The sequence below is a fragment of the Scyliorhinus torazame genome, chromosome 3 (assembly GCF_047496885.1).
Source record: "Scyliorhinus torazame isolate Kashiwa2021f chromosome 3, sScyTor2.1, whole genome shotgun sequence".
NCBI classification, from domain to species: domain Eukaryota; kingdom Metazoa; phylum Chordata; class Chondrichthyes; order Carcharhiniformes; family Scyliorhinidae; genus Scyliorhinus; species Scyliorhinus torazame.
In genome coordinates, this window is record NC_092709.1 from 75,054,357 (window position 1) to 75,078,865 (window position 24,509).

General features: G+C 44.0%; 1 protein-coding gene across 27 annotated transcripts in view; it reads right to left on the reverse strand.

The window, feature by feature from the left end:
• The window catches only part of ank2b (ankyrin 2b, neuronal), a 1,300,297-nt gene that overhangs the window by 128,490 nt on the left and 1,147,298 nt on the right, over positions 1 to 24,509 (reverse strand). For 21 of the 27 annotated variants that reach the window (XM_072495860.1, XM_072495872.1, XM_072495850.1 and 18 more), the window contains 5 exons: positions 13,403 to 13,627; positions 11,665 to 11,763; positions 6,938 to 7,092; positions 4,770 to 4,981; positions 4,448 to 4,652 (listed from right to left, as the gene is read on the reverse strand). In XM_072495860.1, the coding sequence (XP_072351961.1) occupies positions 4,448 to 4,652; positions 4,770 to 4,981; positions 6,938 to 7,092; positions 11,665 to 11,763; positions 13,403 to 13,627 (896 nt within the window). The remainder of the gene's footprint in view (positions 1 to 4,447; positions 4,653 to 4,769; positions 4,982 to 6,937; positions 7,093 to 11,664; positions 11,764 to 13,402; positions 13,628 to 24,509) is intronic. The other 6 variants (XM_072495874.1, XM_072495870.1, XM_072495868.1 and 3 more) reach the window with 1 other exon arrangement.

Consider the following 24,509-nt stretch of genomic DNA (forward strand, 5'->3'; position numbering starts at 1 on the left):
CTCGCAGTATCCTGTAAGTTTCAATAAGATCCCCCTCATCCTTCTAAACTCCAACGAGTACAGACCCAGAGTCCTCAAACATAGAACATAGAACAGTACAGCACAGAACAGGCCCTTCGGCCCTCGATGTTGTGCCAAGCCTTGTCCGAAACCAAGGTCAAGCTATAGAACAGTACAGTTTTGTTTTGCTTGTGTGAAATAGGTACGTTTCTCATACGACAGGCTCTTGTTAGAATGGAGGAGGATCCTTATGGAAAAGCACAACTTGAAATGTAAGTGTACCCATACTAAAAGTGAGTAAATTACTGAAAGCTAAATGTCATTTAGGGTGTTTATAAAACTGTCAGCCTACTTTATTATAATGAATAGCACTTCTGTGTTAAACATTTGCAAACATTTTGGGTACCATAAAGCAGGACCAGGCAAGTAGTACTGAGGTCTCTTGGGATCACAAAGAGCAGGTCAGAGACTGGGAACTCAGCACTGAGTAACTCACCTCCAGACTCCCCAAAATCTGTCCACCATCTACCAGGCACAAGTCAGGAGTCTGATGGAATACTCTGCACTTGCCTGGATGACTGCAGCTCCAACAACACTCAAGAAACTTGACACTATTCAGGAACAAAGCAGCCTCTTGATTGGCACCCCATCCATCACCTTAAATATTTACTCCTTATATATAAAATGCACTGCAGCAACGGACCAAGCCTCCTTAAATAACACCTTCTAAACCCACAATCTCTACGAGCTAGAAGGGCAAGAACAGCAGACGCTAGGAACTTTGCTACCTCCAAATTCCCCTCACACCATCGTCACTTGGACTATTTTCCAGTCCTTCACTGTACTGGATCAAGGATATGGGTTCTGGTGTGAGGTGCTCCAGAAAGTGAATGCCTCCACCTCATGCGCGAGGTTGGGGCTGATACAGCTGAAGGTGGTATACAGAGCACATCTCACGAGGACGAGCCAATTCTTTGAAGGAGTAGAAGAGAACGTTGCGGGGGGGGGGGGGGAAATCACGTTCATATGTTTTGGTCCTGTCCAAAGCTAGAGGATTACTGGAAGGAGCTTTTTAGGGTAATTTCTAAAGTGGTGCACGTGAAACTGGACCCGGGCCCACGGGTGGCCACATTCGGGGTGTCGGACCAGCCAGGGTTGGAAACGGGTGCAGAGGCAGATGTTGTAGCCTTCGACTCATTGATCGCCCGAAGGTGGATCCTGATAGGTTGGAGAGCAACCTCTCCACCCTGTGCCCTGGCATAGTGGGGGGACCTGTTGGAATTCTTGACTCTTGAGAAGGTTAAGTTTGAACTGAGGGAAGGATAGAGGGGTTCTACAATTCATGGGCATTATTAATTATGCACTTTCAAGAACTGGATAACATCGAACATTAGTTGGGGCGTGTGGGTGGGAGGGTTGCGGAGCTGTGTGTGTTAATGGCGACGATGGGTGATCCCCAATTCCTTTTTGTCATTTGTTTGTGTGAACATGCGGGCTAATGTTTGGGGTTCCGCGGGAGGATGGGATCGTTGTTATTGATATGGGGATTGACATACTTGTTACTGATTATTGTTTGGTGTTGGTGGGTGTAAATTTGGGAGAAAATGTGAAAAAGGAGAATAAAAAATATTTTTTTAAAAAAGTGATCAGATTCTGAGACGTGAAGAGGAGCTGAAGAACCCTTGCATGCATATTTTCAGATCCCTTAAAGTAGCAAATATGTACGGTGATCAGAAAGTCATGCGCAATATTTTCTTTTATTGAGTGAAGACTAGAATAGAAGGGCAAGGAGGTCATATTTGAACAAAAAGAACACTAGTTAGATAGTAGCTTGAGTACCACATACATTACTGGTCACAACATTAGTGCAAGAATTTGATCACAATATATAAGGTACTGGAGATGCCATCAATGATCACCTATTTCTACCTCCATAAAATCGGCTGACTTTTCTCCTATTGCCGCTTATCTGCTGCAACAATCCTCATAATCCTTTCATTAACCCTAGCCTCGAATATTATAATGCACTCCTGCTACTTTGCAACATTCTATCTTCCATATCTTGAGGTCACACAAAATTCTTCTGCCAGTGTCACAACTTGCAGCATGTTCCATTCTCCTGTCTCCCTTGTGTTCACTGACCTACATTGGCTCCTGGTCAAGCACTGATCCACCCATCACCCTATCCCCATATTACCCGAGTCACTTGCCACCTTACCTGACAGCCACCCTACCCAACTGCCACTCCACCACCTACCACCCAATCCAGATGCCACCCTGCCAACCTGCCTAACTGCCACCTTACCCCACACCAACCCTATCTCTTTACCCAACCTACCCCATTACCATTGCTCTGCAACTGTTCAAAACAGTTGGGACTTTAAAACTCTTTATTTACCCAAATACAGCAGCTAGTGCCATAAAAAGGGAGTGTTGCTTATCTATCCCTGATGATCCAGAGCTATGAAGAAGCAGTTACATTTTAGGTTATACTCCACATTTCCGGCGAAGTCAGGATCGGACACCCCAAGTCAGAAATAAGGAGTTTTGGTGCGGTGGAAACAAAAATAGAAGTGGAGCGGTGATCCGACTGTGATTTCCACTCCTTGGAAGATTTGGGCTATTAAGGGTGACTGTAGAAAAGGAATTTATTCTAACAAGATAAATGGAACTGATGGTGGATAAAATAGAGGGCTCATGACACGGGGCCAAATCTTCACTACCGAGGCTGGTAAATAGAATTGAGAATTTTCCCGATTTTGTGGACGTAACTTGTTTTAAATGGCCCCATCAGACAGAAATTTCACTTTGAGGTGCAGGGGTGGGATCACATCGACCCTGCCAATCCAGAAGCAGATTGTTGGTAGCTATGGGGTGGGTGAGTGCTGAGGTGGACTGGTTAGAAGGCTCTGGGGCTATTTTCCTGGTGTTTTATGTATTAGACCCTTGAACCCTCATCCTTCACACCCCCAGCCACCGCCATACCCCCTTTTAACTCTTTGCTACTTGTGGCACCTACCCACCCATTATACTTCCTCATACTCCGTATGGCACCTCCATAGACACTTACTCAGTATCCACCATGGTCAGATCTTAGGAGCTATGCAGAGATCAAAAAAGTAAACTTGCAACAATCTAATTCAGCTCTCACTCACACATATTTGACAGCAACAAAAACTCTAATTCAAGAAACCAATTCAAAGCTTTTAACTCTTCTCAACTGGTTACTCTCTTAAAGAAACAAACAAACTTCTATCCAGACCCCACATCAATTACAGCTTATTCTTTAACAGATGCATCAAAATGTGAACTTAGAACTTCCAATGTGTTAATTTTAGATTTTGAAACTCAGTAAAGCATTCATAGCAACTTAATAATAGTTCTTGGGGAAATGTCAACAAAGATCTCTATTGAAACTGCACTACCAAATCATCTGTCAATCAAAGCAGTCCAGCGGAGCGTTTTTCAAACTCTCATTGACAGCGTAAGCATGTTTTTTCATGTTTAAAGAGCAGGGGATTTTTAAAAACATCAGATTATGACCCTTGAATAGACCTCATTCACCCTTCAAAAGTGTTTCTGCCTATTTGCTCAACTCGTGACATCCACAATGTTGTTTAAGGCCTTTGCAACAGCTAAAATAGGGTCTGTTTGAACACAGCACTAATTTCAAATGGCCCTGCTGAGTTTGGGTTTCCCTCCTGTGTGAACCACACCTCACCCCACTAACCCTCCCAGCAAAAATTTGATCTGTCAGAAATGGGGTTGGGGAGACAGTATTCCCATTACCAGGGCCTGCTTACTATGTTTGAAGTCCAGGATTCAGTGAAAATCCGGCCCTTGTACTCAAAGCTGTTGAATATGAGCATAGGCTCCAGCCACAATTTTTCAATGTTCCTTAAATATGAAAAGTGTGTGATGGGCGTTCAAGAATGGAGGTAAGGGCAAATTTGAAAAGCTTCATATTTCATAGCTAGTGGTAACTCTCAGAATGTATAACTCAAGGTAAAATTAGTGAGCATTCAGAAATGCATGGTTATTAGCTAGTTGTATATGAGAAATTTAAAAGAGGACTTTGAAAAAAGGACCGGTTAAAAACATGTTACATCATGGATGAGGTACATATGAATTTTCTGTAGGTGCTCAGTAGGGTGTCTCACAATGGACTCAAGAAAAATGCAGGAATACACTGCAAGAGAAAATCAAGCAACTTGAAAAAATGCTTGATGGGCAGGAAAAAAAGAATGAGGGTAAATATGCATGGGTCAGATAGGAGGGGTTGGATGTGGCATATCCCAGTGGTCACATTTGTACTCATTTCAATGGAATGAAAATTAGGCAGATTCTCGGGCAGGTCAACGATATGCTTCACCAATTAGCACCCAGGCAGTGAAAACAAAAGTTTCAGCTTTGTGTCACCATTTAAAATCAAGTGCTGATGTCTTACCTGTTATACTGCAAAGTAACCTGAGAGTTGGAGTATCTCCACCATAGCCATTCATTAGCCCTTCAGTAGAATATTTAGGAATGGGAATCGTCATAGTAATAGGTTTATGGAATTTCCTTCTTCTAGGCTCCAGGGTGACTATTGGACTAAAGGTTGCCTTGTTACCCAGAATTTTCTTGACTAGTTCAATGTGCATGGGCTGAGCCTGGGCAAGAAAAACAATGAAAACTTATTTATGTATAAAACACAGCAAATTAATGTTTCCGATTTAATAATTGGGTCCAGGATGGTATGTTGTTCGAAACAGTGGGAGATCAGTTACCTGGAGGCCAACTCTAATCCTCTTTGTTAAAGCTCCTTCAGGGAAGACAGCTTGAACCTGTGGTACAACAGTACTGCTCAGCACACCCCCTTCCGGGCCAATCAAGTTACTGTCCTGTCTGACCCTGGACACAACTGCAAAGTACTGTGGGAAGTCCCTGGTGATTATACGGCAAATACGTTTTTTGTCAAGTTCCTCTGGACTGTCAAGCACTGTTAGTAGTGAAGAAAAAGAAGTTACTGCAGATTTTCTATTTAAATTGTATACCTTAATGATAAATTTGCATCCCGCTGCTCAGTGATCAAATTTAAAAAAACACAAATCAACAAAAGTCAATGAATCAGAAATTTGAATTGGACTCAACAGTAAATGACTAAAAATACATTATTTTCAGAACATATTTAAGATTTAATTTTGATCCAATAAATCAATATGAAGTTATGTGTGTTTTTATGGCCTTATGTAGGCCCTGAGCAAAGTAGTTTGTCCATTTTAATAATGCCAATGCTGGTGGTGCAGTTACAAGGTAAATTTAATAGTCTGAGGAGTGACTCTAATACATAAGAAAAGCTACATTCTCCATACTTGAACATGGTAGAGTTGGCATATCCATTCGGGACGAGGAAGCATGTGAAAGATACCTGCTGACTGAGTGCAGAGACAGAGGATGGCACGGTAGCACAGTTGCTTCATAGCTCCAGGGTCCGAGGTTCGATTCCCAGCTTGGGTCACTGGCTGTGCGGAGTCTGCACGTTCTCCCCAAGTCTGCTTGGGTTTCCTCCAGGTGCTCCAGTTTCCTCCCACAGACCAAAGATGTGCAGGTTAGGTGGATTGGCAATGCTAAATTGCCCTTAGGTTAGGTGGGGTTACAGGGATAGGATGGAGGTGTGGGCTTAAGTAGAGTGCTCTTTCCAAGAGCCGGTGCAGACTCAATGGGCCAAATGGCCTCCTTCTGCACTGTAAATTCTATGATTGTATGAAGTATAGCTGTGAGTGGTGGAGAGTGGGTGTTGAGGATTTGAGAGTCAGTGATCGGTGGAAGGCTGGTGATGAGAAGATCCAAAGCAGTTAGTGTAATCAGGAAATTAGGAAGATTGAAAGTGCAACCTTTTGGAAGATTATCAAGAGGTGTGCTAACCTTCACCTGAAAAAGGGCTCAGGGCAAGAATGATCAATCATGGGTTGGTGGAGATGTCTGCTGATATCAAAACTAGCTGGCCCCCAACTTCAGCAGCAGTACCATACACACTGATACTGTAATGATATCTGACAATGTCTGATGAACTGCACTGTAGGAGAAGTAGCAATTGTACTGTGTGTGTGTGATACAACTGATAGATCATAACTTATTCAACAGATCCTAGTCGAACAGAAGTGGCACATAATAGGGCAGCACAGTGGCACAGTGGTTAGCCTGCTGTCTCATGGCGCCGACGTCCCAGGTTCGATCATGGCTCTGGGTCACTGCCCGTGTGGAATTTGCATATTCTCCCGTGTTTGGGTGAGTTTCGCACCCACAACCCAAAGATGTGCAGATAGGTGGATTGGCCATGCTAAATTGCCCCTTAATTGGAATAAAATGAACTGGGCACTCTAAATTATTTTTTTTAAAGTGGCACATAATTCCTTCACTTTATAACCATAAACGAGAATCTTGATAAATTTAGATTTTAAAGTTGAACGTATAAATAATGATGTCATTCAAAAATAATACGATTATAACACTCCAATTATCTTTACTCTTGAATTGAGGAAAGAGAACCATTTCTAGTTCAAAGCACAATCCTAATGGATGGAATTATTCTACATGGAACAAAATAAACTGTCTTAATGTTTCTTTCTGAATAATTGACTAATGTTGCACATAAAGTATTTGGCTTTTCAATGTAATTGGCATAGTTATATCCTGTTTCTGCATCCACCCTTGCTTCAACCATTACAAACCCCTTCAGCAATTCCCAGTAATAGCCAAGGGTATGGCCTACACCAGCCCACAACACAAGGACAACTTCAGATTGATTTAATGGATCCAAATGCATCTTCAAGGGAGGATGAATATTGAACTCATGGTTACTCAAATGTGTCATGAGGTAACTACAATGGCCCTTTTTTCATTAATTGTCTCTCGCACGACCCGACGCCTCCCATCACCCCAACAAAGTTGGTACCTTCATCCATCCCATTCAATATTTCATTCAACTCTTCCTCAGTGTATTCACATTGATGTTCCTTCCAGGTCTCCCCAGTTTCACTGCGCAGCACCACCAGTTCCCGTTCCTTTCCACGTACTGCCGCAAAGTGTGGAATCTCCACAATCACAGGCCTGAAACACCGGATGTTAGAAATAAGTAAAATGTGGAAACATACCTCATTCTAGCATGTCTCATGCCACTCTTTAGCAATTCTATATAGTCAGTAACAAAGTGAGCTGGTATTCATTTGTCAACGTGGATGCAAGATATTCAGATGGGGACTACTTAATAGAAATGCAGGGTTTGCTTCTGTGTCAAGTTTATCCCAAACTAGCTGCATATGAAGCAGGTTGCATCAATCTAGGTGCATTCCATCATTTAAAATGAAGCACCCAAAAGGTGTTTTCTGTTAAACGTTTTGCTTTCTCTCCTTTTTCTGACAGAAACTATCCTACGAGGAGGCAGCAGTCATTCATATTGAAATATTCACCAAGACTGCTTTGTGGTCAGGTGTGCAGAGACCAGAATGATTGATTCTCATTATGCAATTGCCTGAACTGGAATTAACTTGAATTGAAATCGCAACGAGTAAATTGTGCAAGAGGAGATGGGGTCCTGAAGTTGAATAACATGCTGGGAACCTGAACAGTTTTGCAACAAATTGAACATCTTACTGCCTTGAAGCTATCATTAAATGCTCCTCAACCATTTCACAAATAGTTAATATCTATAGTTAATGATATGGACTTACTGGTTTCGCTTCACAAGGATTTGAATCAGTTCTGAATTTTGGTAAACTAACAAAAAATTAATATTTTCCTGAAGATGTTCATATCAGAGACAATATCAATGATGATCAATAAATGAATGAGAGCAAATTGAAAAAGTGCAGGGGCTAAAATGCCAAACAATCTTGTTCTGAACTTCATTTTCTTACTGTTTGTAACTTCCCAACCTATTCATTTTGTTTATGACTAAATGGCTTATATAATGCATTTGTGCTTTTTAAAAATATATAAATGTACTTAGAGTTTCTACCTTCAGGATTACAATCAATTTTTAAGAGCCTTCTTTTTTATCTTTTGCATTCTATTTTTGCAGACAGATTGGACTGAATTTTCGGGATCCTCATAAGTCAGGAACACTAACAGGACGCCTCTGAAAACATCAGGGCCGGGCAGTGTCAATTTCAAGGCACCAATCCTTGTGCTGACAATAATCACCAGGGTGGGACAGGAATCCCAAATTCCACCCAACTGAGTTCAATGAAGCTTGTTAAAAGTTAATTTAGAGCTTGTCAGAGGATAAAGTTCTAATTTTTGAAGTGCCGTACCGCTCACTCTTACCTTCAGAAACTGACTAGCAGAAGCAGGGAAAAGGGGGATTTCGCATTTGTAAGGGGATATTCTGGGGTCTGCAGAAGTGACAGGGAGAGTGGGTACCGAGTGCCTGGGTTGAAGAAATTTGACCCCCCCCCCATCCCTGACAATGGGGGCAGAAGAGCAGGGAGCAAGGTTGCCAAGGAAAATTGGGTGCCCACCTGCCCAGAAGGAAGGCTCCAGCTTGCATTGAGACATGAGTGTCAAATTTCAGGCCCCTTAACAATGAAAAGGCAACCCTCCCCAGGGAGGGCAGAACCCCAAGCATCAGGAGGGCACGGGAGAGGTACGAAGGACAGGAAGGCAATGGAGACCAAATATCAAAAACAGGCTTGACCATTGAAGACAGAGCTACCCGGAGATGACCGAGAACTCAGTTAGTACAGGAGACAGCAACTCTCCAGGCAAATGGTTATGGACATCAGGGGTGGGATTCTCGGGCCCGCCGCACCACATTTCCGCCCCGCCCGGTCAATGGGGTTTTCCATTGTGGGGCAGCCCCATGGCGTCTGGAAACCCCCGGGCGCTGGTATAATGGAGAATCCTGGTGGCGGAGAATCACGGCCCTGTTTCTTTATTGCCAAAGAACTTGTGCCTTGCTGCACAGTTTGCCATGCTCTGCTAATAGCCATTAAAGTCACTGTGGCCTTGAATTTCTTCACTTATGCTACCTTAACTTAATTTGAAGCCTACTTGTGACAATAAGCAATTTTCATTTCATTTCCAAGGGTCAGATATGGACCTTAGTGGTATCTCACACAAAAGTGATTCTCACTTTGCCAGAGTTGGATAAGAAACATGTCCTCACAGGGGTAGTTGGCACTGTGAATTCCCTCTATCATTGGATTGCTCCAGAGGCAGAGCATTTCAATTGCATCTTTGGCTCCCATCAAGGAATCTTGTGGCTGGCCAGTGGCATCCATCAACAAAAAGGACTTTCATTCTATGAATGTCCAATTGGTCTCAACTACATCAACAGTTTCCTCCAAGTGTGCGCTCACTTTCCTGGCAGCTGCCATGACCCCTTCATCATCTGTCATTTCAGGCTGCCTCAGATCTTCACTGCAATCCCCAAAGTGTGTGGATAGATCCTCGGGGGCAAGGGAAATCACAAGTAGATGACGACTCATGGGAGCCTCAGATAGAGGCATGGAGATGATACAACCAGTGCCACCTGCTCAGCAGGATTGAGCAGGCTATCAGACTTCTGAAGGTGCCATCCCATTTCCTAGACCATTTGGTGGTGCCCTCCAATACCCTCCAGCAAGGGTTTCGATCATTGTGGTGGTCTGCTGTGCTCTTCATAAAATCGCCCTCCAGAGACATGAAGGCCTTGAGGTTGGTGAGACCCTGAAAGAACACAGCTCATTAGGAAAGGATCAGGGGCAGGAGGTAAGAGAGGACGTGGAAGCAGAGGAAGATATCGCTGAACAGGAAGGTGCCCCTGATGCACAATAACATGGCTTCCTCCAGGAAAGGGACCTCCCTCCTCTTTCACAGTTTTCAATATTAGATGTAGTTCGACATTAATGAATGGAGGGGCTGTCCTGTTCTGGTGTCAGGCATCTCACTCTCCTGTGACATCTCACTTCCCTTTGGAAGGCTTAGGCACAAACTGCTGATCTCGCCCTCAGGACAACCAGACGTCACAGTGATGGCTTCCATGAGGTGTCTAAGTGAGTCTCACACTTCATCTGACCCATCTCCATTTCTTCCCCGACTGGCTTTAAGTGGACAGGAAACCCGCCTGTATATCAATTAAAGCCTCACTCAGTGAAAATCTGAACTTTAATCTGTTTCCCACTGTGGTGAAAATCCAGCCTTCTGTCTTCAGCAAAAATATAAATCCACTATTTGTAATTAAACAAGGGCTGCATCCTCATTAAATATAAAACCGCGAGAATTTATTTTTGAACAGTGGAGCGATATTGGAATACATTTACACAGTGAAACAAGAAATGTAAAGAAATGTTCTTCAGTAATTAATTCTCAGAAACATTATTTATCCTGTTTGACATTTAGCAATGTATACATCTTGGTGGCTTTATGCTGTAAATGTCACTGTGTTGTTGCTGGTTCTGTATTTAGAGATTCTGTTAATGTACTTTCAAGTCAAGAATGTGTTATTTATCAAAGCAAAATGAGCTGAACGGTCTGATTATCAAATAGTGGCACAGGCAAAAGTTCCCACTGTCTGCTAATCAGAGCTCCAAGTCCCATTTTCTTTTTGCATGGAGGCCAACCACACAGAACATGGGGCTACCAGGCATCAGATGTGGATTAACAGCATAAAAGAATGGAACAACAGAGCTGAAAACACAGACATTAAAGATAGTTGGAAAACATGAGGTACAAAACAGCAGCATGAGAACTAATGGACAAGAGAATGAACAGTAATGGTAATTAGAATAATAATTGCAACGGAAATTGTAGCATTTTCCAAATGAATCAGCAGCAAGAAAGAATTGGGAGATATATTGAGAGGTAGAAATGGAAATAAAAAATGAATAGGTATGAATGGGCAAAACAATCAAATTGATTGTATTACTATCAATGCATATATTAAATATTTTACATTGTTTTCCTCCATCCCTACCACAGCTGACTCATCTTAATTACTTACGCATGATTTTGAATTATAATGTTGTAGATGAATGAAGAGAAAAAAAAAACACCACAGGACAGAAATGAGGAAGAGAAAAAGACCATTAAGACCACACTATTTATAACAGGCAAAATGCTGGGTTGAATTTATTTTTGAGGGATTTAAAAAGTTAAGTCCTACTGAGGCGCAGGACTTAACTATTTTAAATCTTAGCAGGTTCCTAGACTATAAATAGGTAACACGACACAAGAATTTCAGCACACTTATATTACATCTTTCTAATAAGACTTCATTCATTTTCCATTTCACTTTGTTACAGACTACAATTTAATACACAATTTAACATGGAGTGAAACATTTTGAATAATGTCCACCAACACATAAGGAATTAACAAGAGGAATGGAGGGGGAGGAAGGCAACAGAGGGAGTTCCTTACTATGTTGAGCACATGTATTCCCAGGTATGACAACATTCACAACACAAAGCCACAAAACACCACAACCATTCACCTCAAGCAAGTGTGATCCATGTGTATAATATATATATATATATATAAAACATATACATTATACATACATAAAACAAAAATATTCAGACATGGAAGGGGAAAAAAAAGATGGGTTAAAAAAGTATACAGAACATTAGAAAAGGGTTGCAGGGAATGTGCATGGAGGCATCCAATGAGCTCTTCTCTGAACATTTTGTTTGTCTCTCCTACCCAAGAAATTTGGTTCCTGAAGGCCCAAGCTGTAGGATTCGGCTAACCAAGCTTTCTCCCTCATTTAGAGGGGGAGGAGAGTTAGGAAGATGCAGTTTACTGAGTAAATCCAAAGCAGCAGTGGAAGAGAGAAGATGAAAAGTATAAAACCAACAAGCATCGAGTCTTTGTTCTGATTGTTTCTTTTAGTTATTCAAGCTGAGTTTGTTGCTTATCTTGAAATCACTAACATGCAATCAATACCTTTTCCTTTCATCTGCTGGGATGCTTGACAAATTGTTAGGAATTTTGCAATCTTACAATGAAGACATATTACCAATATTAATAAGTGACCATGAGTCACTATTGATAATGTCTCAATCATTGTGATATAATTCAGGAGCTGAAAATAACTGATTGACAATTGATTCTGTGATTACCTGCTGGACAATCAATGAACACAAAGGTTTTTATGAAAGGTTCAATTCCTCTCTTATTTTCCTAATTTCCTCCCTTGTCGTCTACACTAGTCTAAGCTTCTTACTGAACCCTTGGCTTCACTGCAAAATATATAAGTTTCTCTGGAATAACAAAACACAGCTGTTCAGAAGACATTTCATACTGGTTACTAAAAGGTCAATCTGCCAAAGTGAAGCCAGAGAGGGGGCATAAGATTGACGGGCAAAAGAATGGTGGGGGTGGGAGGGGGGATGGTAAGAAGCACATGTGTAAGTTTTATGCAAATGCCACATACTGCTCTTTTCCCAGCAGCCGGGTGCCAGTGCAGATATTTGTATCAGTACAGATTTGTTAAGACACATATCTGTAGTGTTAACATTTAATAGGGTATTGAGTCATTACTGCCCTTCTATCATTCTTAGTAGCTACAGCAATATTAGTCCATCAATGAGTCTATACATTTGCTGACTGATATTTGACTGACTTGATTGGGCATAGCTACATGGAGTACTGATATTGGGATATCAATTTAATATTAAGTCAAAATCAAAATTTGACCAGACAGATTAATAATACAAATAAAGCCCATAAAAGATATGATAAAACATGTATGTACAATTCAATCCCATTCATTGTAATGGAGAAATGATTAAAGGGTGTATAGATGGGTAGGTCGGGTTGATTAATCAAAATGAGAAAGGCTTGTGGAACATAATACTCTCTTCCTGCTCCCTAAATTCAGATGTTATTTTTTATACATACAGAACATATATGTTAGATCAATCGCTACTTAATAATAAATTTAAAAGTATAATTTGTTGCTGGATAATTTGATGTTATTTCTCTATTTCTTGTTCTACAATAGCTTGTTAATGATTAGTAATTATACTCTTATGATAAATGAAGATTTGCTAAGTATCCTTCTACTGCATGTTGATTATTTTGTATTGCAAATAGAATACATTACAGTATTTTGCCACATAAATGCATAATTCTATTTTTGCAAATAACACTAAACACCTTGATTACATTTTGTATTTCTTTAAAATTTATGGTTGGGCACCAAAACCCATTACAGTACCACACTGCCCAGAGCTGTAGATTCACAAGTTCTTCAGATTAGCACGCTGGCCCTTATGCAAAGAAACATATATTGATAAATAATTTTTCTGCAAGAATGGGTCTTTAAATTTATCAAAATTAATAGGATGTAATGTTGCCTTTGGATTGATAATGACTATCTTAAATAGAGCAAAATTCTTTTTTGCTGTTTATAGGATTTAAATACTTAGAAACTTACCCAAGGAACTGAGCTCCCGATGGTCCAACTTCAATTAGCCTACTTGCATGGCCCTCTCCTTCCACCATAGGGGGCATTGTGGCCAGTCTGTGACGTTTGACCAGGCGGCAAGTCACACGTGTTGGGGCTGTACACTTCCGAGGGGGAATGATAATACGAAGCCCATTGTGGCGGCAGCCCCTCATGGATCCACCACGTGCATCCACCATGAAACTAACCAGGAAACTGCAATTAAATAAATACAAAGCTTTCATTATCCACTTTAATCTTGTTTTGCAGCTTTCTTTTTGATTTGGGTAGTGTAGTGATGGCTGTTCATTCACGCGAGTTAGAACATAAATGGTGAAAGTGAACAATCACTAAATCTGTGATCATATGGAACATTTGTAGATTCATTTTGGTGCAAAAGCTGAGGTTTTGATGGATTCTTAGGCCTCAATTAAATGGTGTAGCCTTCTGTAGAGTTGATTCCACCTTCTTACAGACTAGGTGACATTTCCACTTATCGTTCTTTATCTGAGGTCTCAATAAGGAGAATTCTTTTTGACTTATTTGAAAAACCTAAAGAGATTCTAGTGGTATCATCATTAGTACCTAACGTACTGGGCTACAGGAAAAATGAGTTTCAGCTCCTCCCAATTCAGAGCAGAGGGAAGTTGAGTATAGAGTAATAGAGAGCAACAAACGGTCTTTTTCTTCAAATACAGCTAGATTTGTTTCAAGTGTACGCCCTTTCAATATTTTTCCATCTTAAAATCATGCCTTTAATTCAAATTCACTTACCTAATTAAATTAGAGACAATTCACACACTCACACTGACATGTTTAATATTTAAACAAAGGTGAACAAAGGTGTTTTGGATTAATGCCTACCTAAGAGTAAACATTGAGAGCAAGTAATCTAAACTATAACCTCCAATAAACATCTCCAATCGAGAATTTTATAACAATCCCAAGCATCAACCAACTGTGTTCTGGACAGGTACCAGGGATGGGTCTGGTGAATCCTGTGTACAATTCAATATTCTCAGCATTCAGTCTGATTAAGCTGCAGCAATGCTCCGTAACGCCTGAACAAAATTCCAGAACAATGAACAAAGAAAAGTACAGCGCAGGAACAGGCCCTTCGGCTCTCCAAGCCTGTGCTGATCATGATGCCCTAACTGAAAAAAAACCTTTCTGCCCTTACTTGGTCCACATCCCTCTATTTCCTCCCTATTCATGTATCCATCCGGATGCCTCTTAAATGTTGCTAATGTGCCTGCTTCCACCACAAACTCTGGCAGCGCATTCCAGGCACTCACCACTCTCTGTGTGAAAAACTTACCCCGCACATCTCCCTTAAACTTTCCCCCTCTCACCTTGAACCTGTGCCCCTTGTAATTGACACTTCCACCCTTGGAAAAAGCCTCTGACTGTCCATCCTGTCTATGTCTCTCAATTTTGTAGACCTCTATCTCCCTTCTGTCTCTGTCTTTCCAATGAAAAACTCCTAGTTTATTCAACCTCTCCTCGTAGCCAACACCCTCGAGACCAGGCAACATCCTGGTGAACCTTCTTTGCACTCTCTTGAAAGCTTCCACGTCCTTCTGATAATGTGGTGACCAGAACTGCACGCAGAAGCTGCATTGTATCTGATAAATTCATATCAGAAATAGGAAGACTGAAAATTTCATAATGAACGATGCAAATGTTTATTAAGTACATATACACACTGAATGTACATTTCCCGTATATGTGTAAGATTTTGTATTGAAACGATTACATGTGGTTAGTGAGCAATTTCTATTGCAAAACACTGCAAAAATAGGGAAGGTATCATTTGCATGCTCGTAAACGAAGGTGTAACATCATGGTCAGAATAACTTATTGCTTCATAACCTGTGTCCAGAAGAATTTTATAAATCTGAAATGAAATCAGCAAGGGAGCAATGAGAGTTCTTCTCCACTGACTACCATACTTCCATATAACAAGCAAATGGCTCTGTATCTTTTAAAAGTCATTTTTGGTCATTTCAAATTGAGTTACTCACAGTTGGTGGATTGACACGGATTAAAAATGCAAATCTTTGTGATAAACCCATTTTCTGCTATATTCATTAAACTGCACTAAGTTACCACTCTTAAACATATCAAGGAATCTACTTCAAAGCAAAAGGTAGTTTATCTCAAATTACTTTCAAAACACTGCCTGATTGTGTTGGTTCAGGGCAGATTTTGCATTTGTGAACAGCAAATGAATTTGAGCAGAAACGTGAGGAAATAAATACACTTCTCAAATGTTACAATTTTGGATGTCATTTGCAGATGGATTGCTGATTGTGCTCAAAGCCGGAACTCTACCACAATATGCCAGTCCCAAGCAGACAGGGTGTATATATTTTGCAAGTTTTCCTTGCAAAGAAAAGTGAACTTTACTACATAAAGCATTTGTTATGTTACTGTTAGTTGGCGCACACCTATTGAAAAATAAGACTCCAAATGTGAAGGTGTTAATGCAGTTAAGAAGATATCAAAACGCACAAGAGGCAACAGTATATAATACTTTTTCATAAGTATAATTCCAATCACATAATTGTTCCCCCTTGTTAAGGGACTTTATACAAGTGCAGAGATGATTCTCTTTCAAATAATCTATGTATTGGGCCAGAGGAAATGGGCGAGGTACTAAATGAGTATGTTGCATCAGTGTTCACCAAAGAAAAGGACTTTGCGGAAGATGATTCTTGGGTAGGGTGTGTGTACCGTCTGGGTCATGTTGAAATTGAAAAGGAGGAGGTATTGGGTGTTTTAAAAGACATTAAGGTAGATAGGTCTCCTGTGCCAGATGGAATTTACCCCAGAATAATGAGGGAAGCAAGGGAGGAAATGGCTGGGGCCTTAACTGACATCTTTGTATCCTCATTGGCTACAGGTGAGATCCCAGAAGACTAGAGAATAGCTAATGCGGTACCGCTGTGAGAAAGGTAGCAGGGATAATCCAGGAAACTATAGGTCAGTAAGCCTCATGTCAGTAGTAGGTAAATTAATGGAGAGAATTCTCAGGGACAGGATTTATATCCATTTGGAAACAATGGGCTCATTGGTGATAGCATGGTTTTGTGAAGGGGTGGTCGTGCCTCACTAACTTGATTGAGTTTTTTGAGGAGGTGACAAAGATGATCGGTGAGGGGAGGATGGTGGATGTTGTTTACATGGACTTCATGACAAGGTGCCTCATGGCAGACTGGTAGAAAAGGTGAAGTCACACGGGATCAGAGGTTAGGAGGCAAGATGGATACAGAATTGACTTGGTCACAGAAGGCAAAGGGTAGCAGTTGAAGGGTGTTTTTCTGAATGGAAGGTTGTGACTAGTGGTGTTCCACAGCGATCTGTGCTGGGGCCTCCGTTTTTGTAGTATACATAAATGATTTGGAGGAAAATGTAGCTGGTCTGATTCGTAAGTTTGCGGATGACACCAAGGTTGGTGGAGTGGCAGATAGTGTTGAGGATTGTCAGGAGATACAGCTGGACATAGATAGGTTGGAGACTTGGGCAGAGAAATGACAAATGGAGTTCAGTCCAGACAAATGTGAGGTAATGTATTTTGGTAGGTCTAACATAGAGCGGAAATATACCGTAAATGGCAACGTTCTTAGGAATATAGAAATCCACAGATCTTTGAAAGTGGCAACACACCTATGTCGCTGAGGACCCGTGTTTGAATCCCGGCCCTGGGTCACTGTCCGTGTCGAGTTTGCACATTCTCCCAGTGTCTGCCTGGGTTTCACCCCCATAACTCAAAGATGTACAGGTTAGATGGATTGGCCACGCTAAATTGCCCTTTAATTGGAAAAAAAAAAGAATCGGGTACTCGAAATTTATATAAAAAAAGAAAGTGGCAACACAAGTGGACAAGGTAGTCAAGAAAGCATACGGGATGCTTGCCTTCATTGGATGGGGCATCGAGTATAAAAACTGGCAGGTCATGCTACAGTTGTATAGAACCTTGATAAGGCTACATTTGGAATATTGCGCACAATTCTGGTCACCACACTACCAGAAGGATGTGGAGGCTTTGTAGAGGGCGCAGACAAGGTTTTCTAGGATGTTGCCTGGTGTGGAGGGTATTAGCTATGCGGAGAGGCTGAATACACTCGGACTGTTTTCATTAGAACGACGGAGTTTGAGGGGTGACCTGATTGAGGTATGCACGATTATGAGGGGCATGGATAGAGTGGATGGTCAGGTACTCTTTCCCAGGGTGGAGGGGTCAGACAACAGGGGGCATAGATTTAAGGTCCGTGGGGCAAAGTTTAGAGGAGAGGACTTCCGGGTGCGGCTATGCAGAGCTAGGTCGCATATTCGGCAGCTCCTGCTTGGAACGGACTTTTGGGCTCTTTTACAGGGCCCCCACGGCATTTGTTTGACATTTCCCGGTGTGGGAAGAAGGCGGCAATATTCCCCCGACAGTGTCCCCCAGGAAGGGTATGTCTCTTGGTTGCCAGACACACGCAGAAACAGTGAAAGATTTGGCTGCAACTACAGGATAAACAGGGCCTCTTCCAGCATGCAGGCGGGGGAAGGGCAAGCTTAAAGCTGCAAGCTGACCTGAGGGCCTGTATCAAAGGTGAATTCTAGCAGCAGGGGGAACAACTGTGAAAAGACCTCATCAAGGCCACTGAAGGGACTTCCGGTTGCGGTGATGCCGAGCTAGCCGCACGCTTCGGCGGCTCCAGCTCCGACGGACCTTCGGGCTCTTTTAAGAGCCCCAACGGGGAATTTTTCGACGACGCAACCCGGTGTAGGGTATGTGAGAAGGGAGTCCCCCCCAAACGAAGGAGGAAAAAACCGGCGGCGGCGGCTGCAGCGCGAGGAATCGTCGACCAAAGGGTCAGAAAGAGAGAAGTACAAGATGGCGGCGGAGAAAGCGCAGGCGACATGGGGGCCTGAGCATGAAATTGTGAGACGGTGCGTGGAGCTGCTGAAGAGGGAGGTGCTGACCCCGTTGCTACAGGCAATTGAGGGGCTCAAGGAGACATTAAAGACCCAGGAGACAGAGCTCCGTGTGGTGGAGCAGAAGGTGACAGATATTGAGGACGAGATCCTGGGCCTGGCGGTTAAGACACAGACGCACGAGGCACTTCATAAAAAGTGTACTGAAAGGATCGAAGCCCTAGAAAATGGAGCGCGAAGGAAGAACCTTCGGATACTGGGTCTCCCTGAGGGTGTGGAAGGAGTGGACTGTGGAGCGTACGCAAGTACGATGCTGAGCTCACTGATGGGTGCTGAGGCCCCTACGGGCCCCTTGGAGGTGGAGTGGGCAAATCGGATTCCGACGAGAAGACCAAAAGCGGGAGAACCACCCAGGGCGATAATCGTGCGATTTTACCGCCTTAAGGATAGAGAAGAGGTCCTGAGATGGGCTAAAAAGGTGCGGAGTAGCAGATGGGAGAATGCAGTGGTACGGGTATACCAGGATTGGAGTGCGGAGGTGGCGAGAAGGAGGGCGAGCTTCAACCGAGCCAAAGAGGTGTTGCATAAAAGGAAGGTGAAGTTCGGGATGCTGCAGCCGGCAAGACTATGGGTCACGTATCAGGAGAGACACCATTATTTCGAGACGGCGGAGGAAGCATGGACCTTCATCAAAGAAGAGAAATTGGATCGGAACTGAGGGACTGATGCTGCAGGAAATGTTATTGTTAATGTTACGGTGGAAGTTAATTGAGAAGTAAACAGGGAAGGGGGGAGACATTGGGGAAATGTGGGCGCCGGTGAGGGGGGAAAGACGGGACATAGTTGGAGAATGGGGAAGGGGAGGGGGAGGGGAAAGGGAGCTGCGCCATAAGAGGCGGGTCAGGTAAAGGGATGTTCCCGCACCAGAAAGAATAAGGCGGGAAGACAGGCGCAAGGCGGATGGGAGTTCCCCACATGGGGGGGGTCGAGGAGTGAGCAGGAGTAGCCGGGGTCAGTTGAAGTCAGCTGACTTACGGAAGTAATATGGGGGGAGCAATCAAGCTAGAAAGAGATCTAGCGGGGAGGGGAGGAGGGAGGGAGAAGGGGGGGGGGGACAACTGGGTTGCTGCTGCGGAAATCCAAAAGGAAATGGCTAAAGAGTGGGTGGGCGGGGATGGTGTGCGACGCTGGGGGAGCGAGCGGGAGCGCGGAGGCGGGATATGGGACTGGCCTAGAGAAGGTAATGGCTAGTCGACACGGGAGGGGGGCAGGTAGCCCCCTAGTGAGGCTGATCACGTGGAACGTGAGAGGCCTGAACGGACCGATAAAAAGGGCCCGAGTGCTCGCGCATTTGAAAGGACTAAGGGCAGACGTGGTTATGCTCCAAGAGACGCACCTAAAGGTGGCGGACCAAGTTAGGCTAAGGAAAGGATGGGTGGGACAGGTGTTCCACTCAGGACTGGACGCAAAGAATAGAGGGGTGGCCATTTTGGTGGGGAAACAGGTCGCATTTGAAGCAAAGAACATCGTAGCAGATAGCGGAGGTAGATATGTAATGGTGAGTGGCAGGCTGGAGGGAATGGAGGTCGTGTTGGTTAACGTGTATGCCCCAAACTGGGACGATGCGGGATTTATGAGACGGATGCTGGGGCGTATACCGGACCTGGAGGTAGGAAACTTGATTTTAGGAGGGGACTTTAATACGGTGCTGGACCCGGGGCTAGATAGATCCAGCTCAAGGACCGGAAGAAGGCCGGCAGCGGCCAAGGTACTTAAGGGGTTTATGGACCAAATGGGGGGAGTGGATCCATGGCGATTTCTTAGACCTAGGGCTAGGGAGTATTCCTTCTTCTCCCATGTCCATAAAGTGTACTCCCGGATAGATTTTTTTGTTTTGGGAAGGTCGTTGATCTCTAGGGTGGAAGAAGCTGAGTACTCAGCCATAGCGGTTTCGGATCATGCCCCACATTGGGTGGACCTGGAATTAGGAGAGGAAAGGGAGCAGAGAACACTCTGGCGATTAGATGTGGGACTGATGGCGGATGAGGGAGTGTGTGCAAGAGTGCGGGGGTGTATTGAGAGATACCTGGAGGTCAATGACGACGGCGAGGTCCCTGTGGGAGTGGTATGGGAAGCACTAAAAGCGGTGGTCAGAGGAGAGCTGATCTCCATTGGGGCCCACAAAAGGAAAACAGAGGCCAAGGAAAGGGAAAGATTACTGGGGGAGATTTTAAGGGTGGATAGGGAATTTGCAGAGACCCCGGAGGAGGAATTGTACAGGGAGAGGAGACGACTCCAGACGGAATTTGACCTTCTGACCACCAGAAAGGCGGAGGTACTGTGGAGGAAGGCACAGGGGAGGAGGTATGAATATGGGGAAAAGGCGAGTCGCCTGTTGGCTCATCAATTGCGAAAGAGGGCAGCAGCGAGGGAAATAGGAGGAATTAGAGACGAAAGGGGAGACACGGTGCGAAGGGCAGGAAAGATAAATGAGGTGTTCAAGACCTTCTATGAGGAACTGTATAGGTCTCAACCCCCAGAGGGAGAGGAGGGGATGCGGCAGTTCCTGGACCAATTGAGGTTCCCGAAAGTGGAGGAGCGGGGGGTGGTAGGCCTGGGGGCACCGATTGGGGTGGACGAGGTTATTAAGGGACTGGGAAGCATGCAAGCAGGGAAGGCCCCAGGACCAGACGGGTTCCCGGTGGAGTATTACAGAAAATATGTGGACTTGTTGGCCCCGTTGATGGTGAGGACGTTCAATGAGGCCAGGAAAGGGGGGACTCTACCCCCGACGATGTCGGAGGCGACGATATCGTTAATTTTGAAGAGGGATAAAGATCCGTTGCAGTGCGGGTCCTATAGACCCATTTCATTGTTGAACGTGGACGCCAAATTGTTGGCAAAGGTACTGGCATCGAGGATAGAGGACTGTGTCCCGGGGGTGGTGCACGAAGACCAGACAGGGTTCGTAAAAGGGAGACAACTGAATGTTAACGTGCGACGACTATTAGGGGTGATAATGATGCCCCCAGTGGAGGGGGAGGCAGAGATAGTGGCGGCAATGGACGCAGAGAAGGCATTTGATAGGGTGGAGTGGGAGTATTTATGGGAAGTGTTAAGGAGGTTTGGGTTTGGGAACGGGTTTATTAGCTGGGTTAGACTTCTTTATGGGGCTCCAACGGCAAGCGTAGTTACAGGTCGACATAGATCGGAGTATTTCCGACTATATAGGGGAACAAGACAGGGATGCCCGCTGTCTCCATTGTTGTTCGCGTTGGCAATTGAACCTCTGGCCATGGCGTTGAGAGACTCCAGGAAATGGAGAGGGGTGATTAGAGGGGGAGAAGAACACAGAGTCTCGTTATATGCGGATGACCTATTGTTATACGTGTCGGACCCAGCGGGGGGAATGATAGAGGTTATGCGAATTTTGAGGGGGTTCGGGGATTTCTCGGGGTATAGGCTAAACATGGGGAAGAGTGAATTATTTGTGATACATCCAGGGGACCAGAGTAGAGAGATAGAAGGCTTGCCTCTAAGGAAAGTGGAAAGAAACTTCCGATACCTGGGGATTCAGATCGCTAGGAGCTGGGGAACCTTGCACAGACTTAATCTGACACGGTTGGTAGAACAAATGGAGGAGGACTTCAAGAGGTGGGACATGCAGCCTCTATCGCTGGCGGGCAGGGTGCAAGCAATTAAGATGATGGTCCTCCCGAGGTTCTTATTTGTATTTCAATGTCTCCCTATACTAATCACTAAGACCTTTTTTAATAAAATAGACAGGAGCATCACGAGCTTCGTGTGGGCAGGGAAAGTTCCGAGAGTAAGGAGGGGGTTCCTTCAGCGTAGTAGGGACAGAGGAGGATTGGCACTACCGAACTTGGGCGATTACTATTGGGCCGCCAATGTGGCAATGATACGTAAATGGATGATGGAGGGTGAGGGAGCGGCGTGGGAAAGACTGGAGAGAAAGTCCTGTAAAGGGACGAGTTTAGAGGCGCTGGTGACGGCGCCGCTACCGATCTCACCTAAAAAGTTTACCACAAACCCGGTGGTGGCGGCAACATTGAATATCTGGGGACAGTGGAGGCGACAGAGAGGGGTGCGGGGAGCCCTGGTGGGGTCCCCAATCAGGAACAACCATAGGTTCGCCCCAGGAAGAATGGATGGAGGATTTCAGAGCTGGTTCCAGTTGGGAATTAGGAGGGTGGGAGATTTATTTATAGATGGGACTTTTGCGAGCTTGGGAGCATTGGAGGAAAAGTATAAGTTGCCCCGGGGAAATTTCTTGAGATATATGCAGGTGAGGGCATTTACTAGACAACAGGTGAGGGAATTTCCATTGCTCCCGACACAGGGGATACAGGACAGGGTGCTTTCAGGGGTGTGGGTCGGAGAGGGCAAGGTGTCAGAGATTTACCGAGAGATGAGGGAAGAGGGGGAGGAGTCGGTGGGCGAACTAAAAGGAAAGTGGGAAGAAGAACTAGGGGAGGAGATAGAGGAGGGTATGTGGGCTGATGCCCTAAGCAGGGTAAATTCCTCTTCCTCATGCGCCAGGCTTAGCCTGATTCAATTTAAGGTGCTACATAGAGCACACATAACGGGAGCAAGATTGAGCAGGTTCTTTGGAGTGGAGGACAAATGTGGGAGGTGTGGCGGGAGCCCGGCAAACTACGCACATATGTTTTGGGCATGCCCGGCACTGGAAGGGTATTGGAAGGGAGTGACGGGAGTGATTTCGCGGGTGGTGAAGGCCCGGGTCAAACCAGGCTGGGGGTTAGCTCTATTTGGAGTTGCGGAAGAGTCGGGAGTGCAGGAGGCGAAAGAGGCCGACGTTGTGGCCTTTGCGTCCCTAGTAGCCCGGCGCAGGATCCTACTCATGTGGAAGGAGGCAAAACCCCCCGGACTGGAGGCCTGGGTAAATGATATGGCGGGGTTCATTAAACTGGAGCAGATAAAGTTTGCCCTGAGAGGATCGGCTCAAGGGTTCACCAGGCGGTGGCAGCCATTTCTCGACTACCTAGGGGAACGTTAGAGGGAAGACAGATGACCAGCAGCAGCAACCCAGGGGGAGGCGGGGGGGGGGGGGGGGGGAGGGGGGGTTTAGTTTAGGTCAAAGATAAAGGGGTTTTGTTACTTGTGTATTGTTTAAAATTTCTGTATTGTTATTGTTGCGTTTGCTTTGTAAGAGGGGAAAAATTGTTGTTTGGGAAAAAATTTTCAATAAAACATTTATAAAAAAAAAAAAAAAAAAAAAAAAAAAAAAAAAAAAGTTTAGAGGAGACGTACAAGGTAGGTTTTTTTTTTTACACAAAGGGTGGGGAGTGCCTAGAACGCATTGCCAGGGAAGGTTGTGTGAGCAGATAGATTAATGGCGTTCAAAAGGCACCTCGACAAATACATGGATAGGATGGGTATAGAGGGATACGGCACAAGGAAGTGCTGAGGGTATTAACCAAGGGTGGTATCATGACCGGTACAGGCTTGGAGGGCCGAAGGGCCTGTTCCTGTGCTGTATTGTTCTTTGTTCTTTAAAATGTGGACTGTAATACTGTGTGATTATTTTGTTTTATGATTCTATTAAGAGTTAGTTCTTTGGCTATGCCAATAAAATTCCTGTACGACTGTTCAGAAAAAAGTCCAAACAATATGATTCAGGCTTCATTAATTCTTTGCATAAAACAGGTTCACACCAGCAAAAGGAGAAAGCGTGAAAAAATTATTTTTGCACCAGTGATAATGTCAGCAATGGTTTTTTCATTCATCTCAATGCCAGTTGAGTAAAAAGAAAATCACTTCAGTGCTTTGCATCATTGATGCACTTAACTTTTAGGATAGAAATTATACTTCTGGATTGACATTGCCTTTTTAAGCACAACATTTATGATGCTGCTACAGCTGTATAAAAAAGACAAAATTAATACTCTCATACTAGAAAACAAATGAAACATTTATTATAGGATAGTCATCTCTTCAGATTGGCCATTTAACAGATAGGCTTGTATTTCATCATTTGTTTTCCTGTTTCTTTCATTGATGTTTAAAGAGAGAACAAATATTTGGTGCAAATTTCCATTAGCCAATAAAAATGGAAACCAGTCTGGAAAGCAATATGCAATTTTAAATATTGACGCTTGTACTTGATTTTTCTAGTGGCCTAGTTAACACA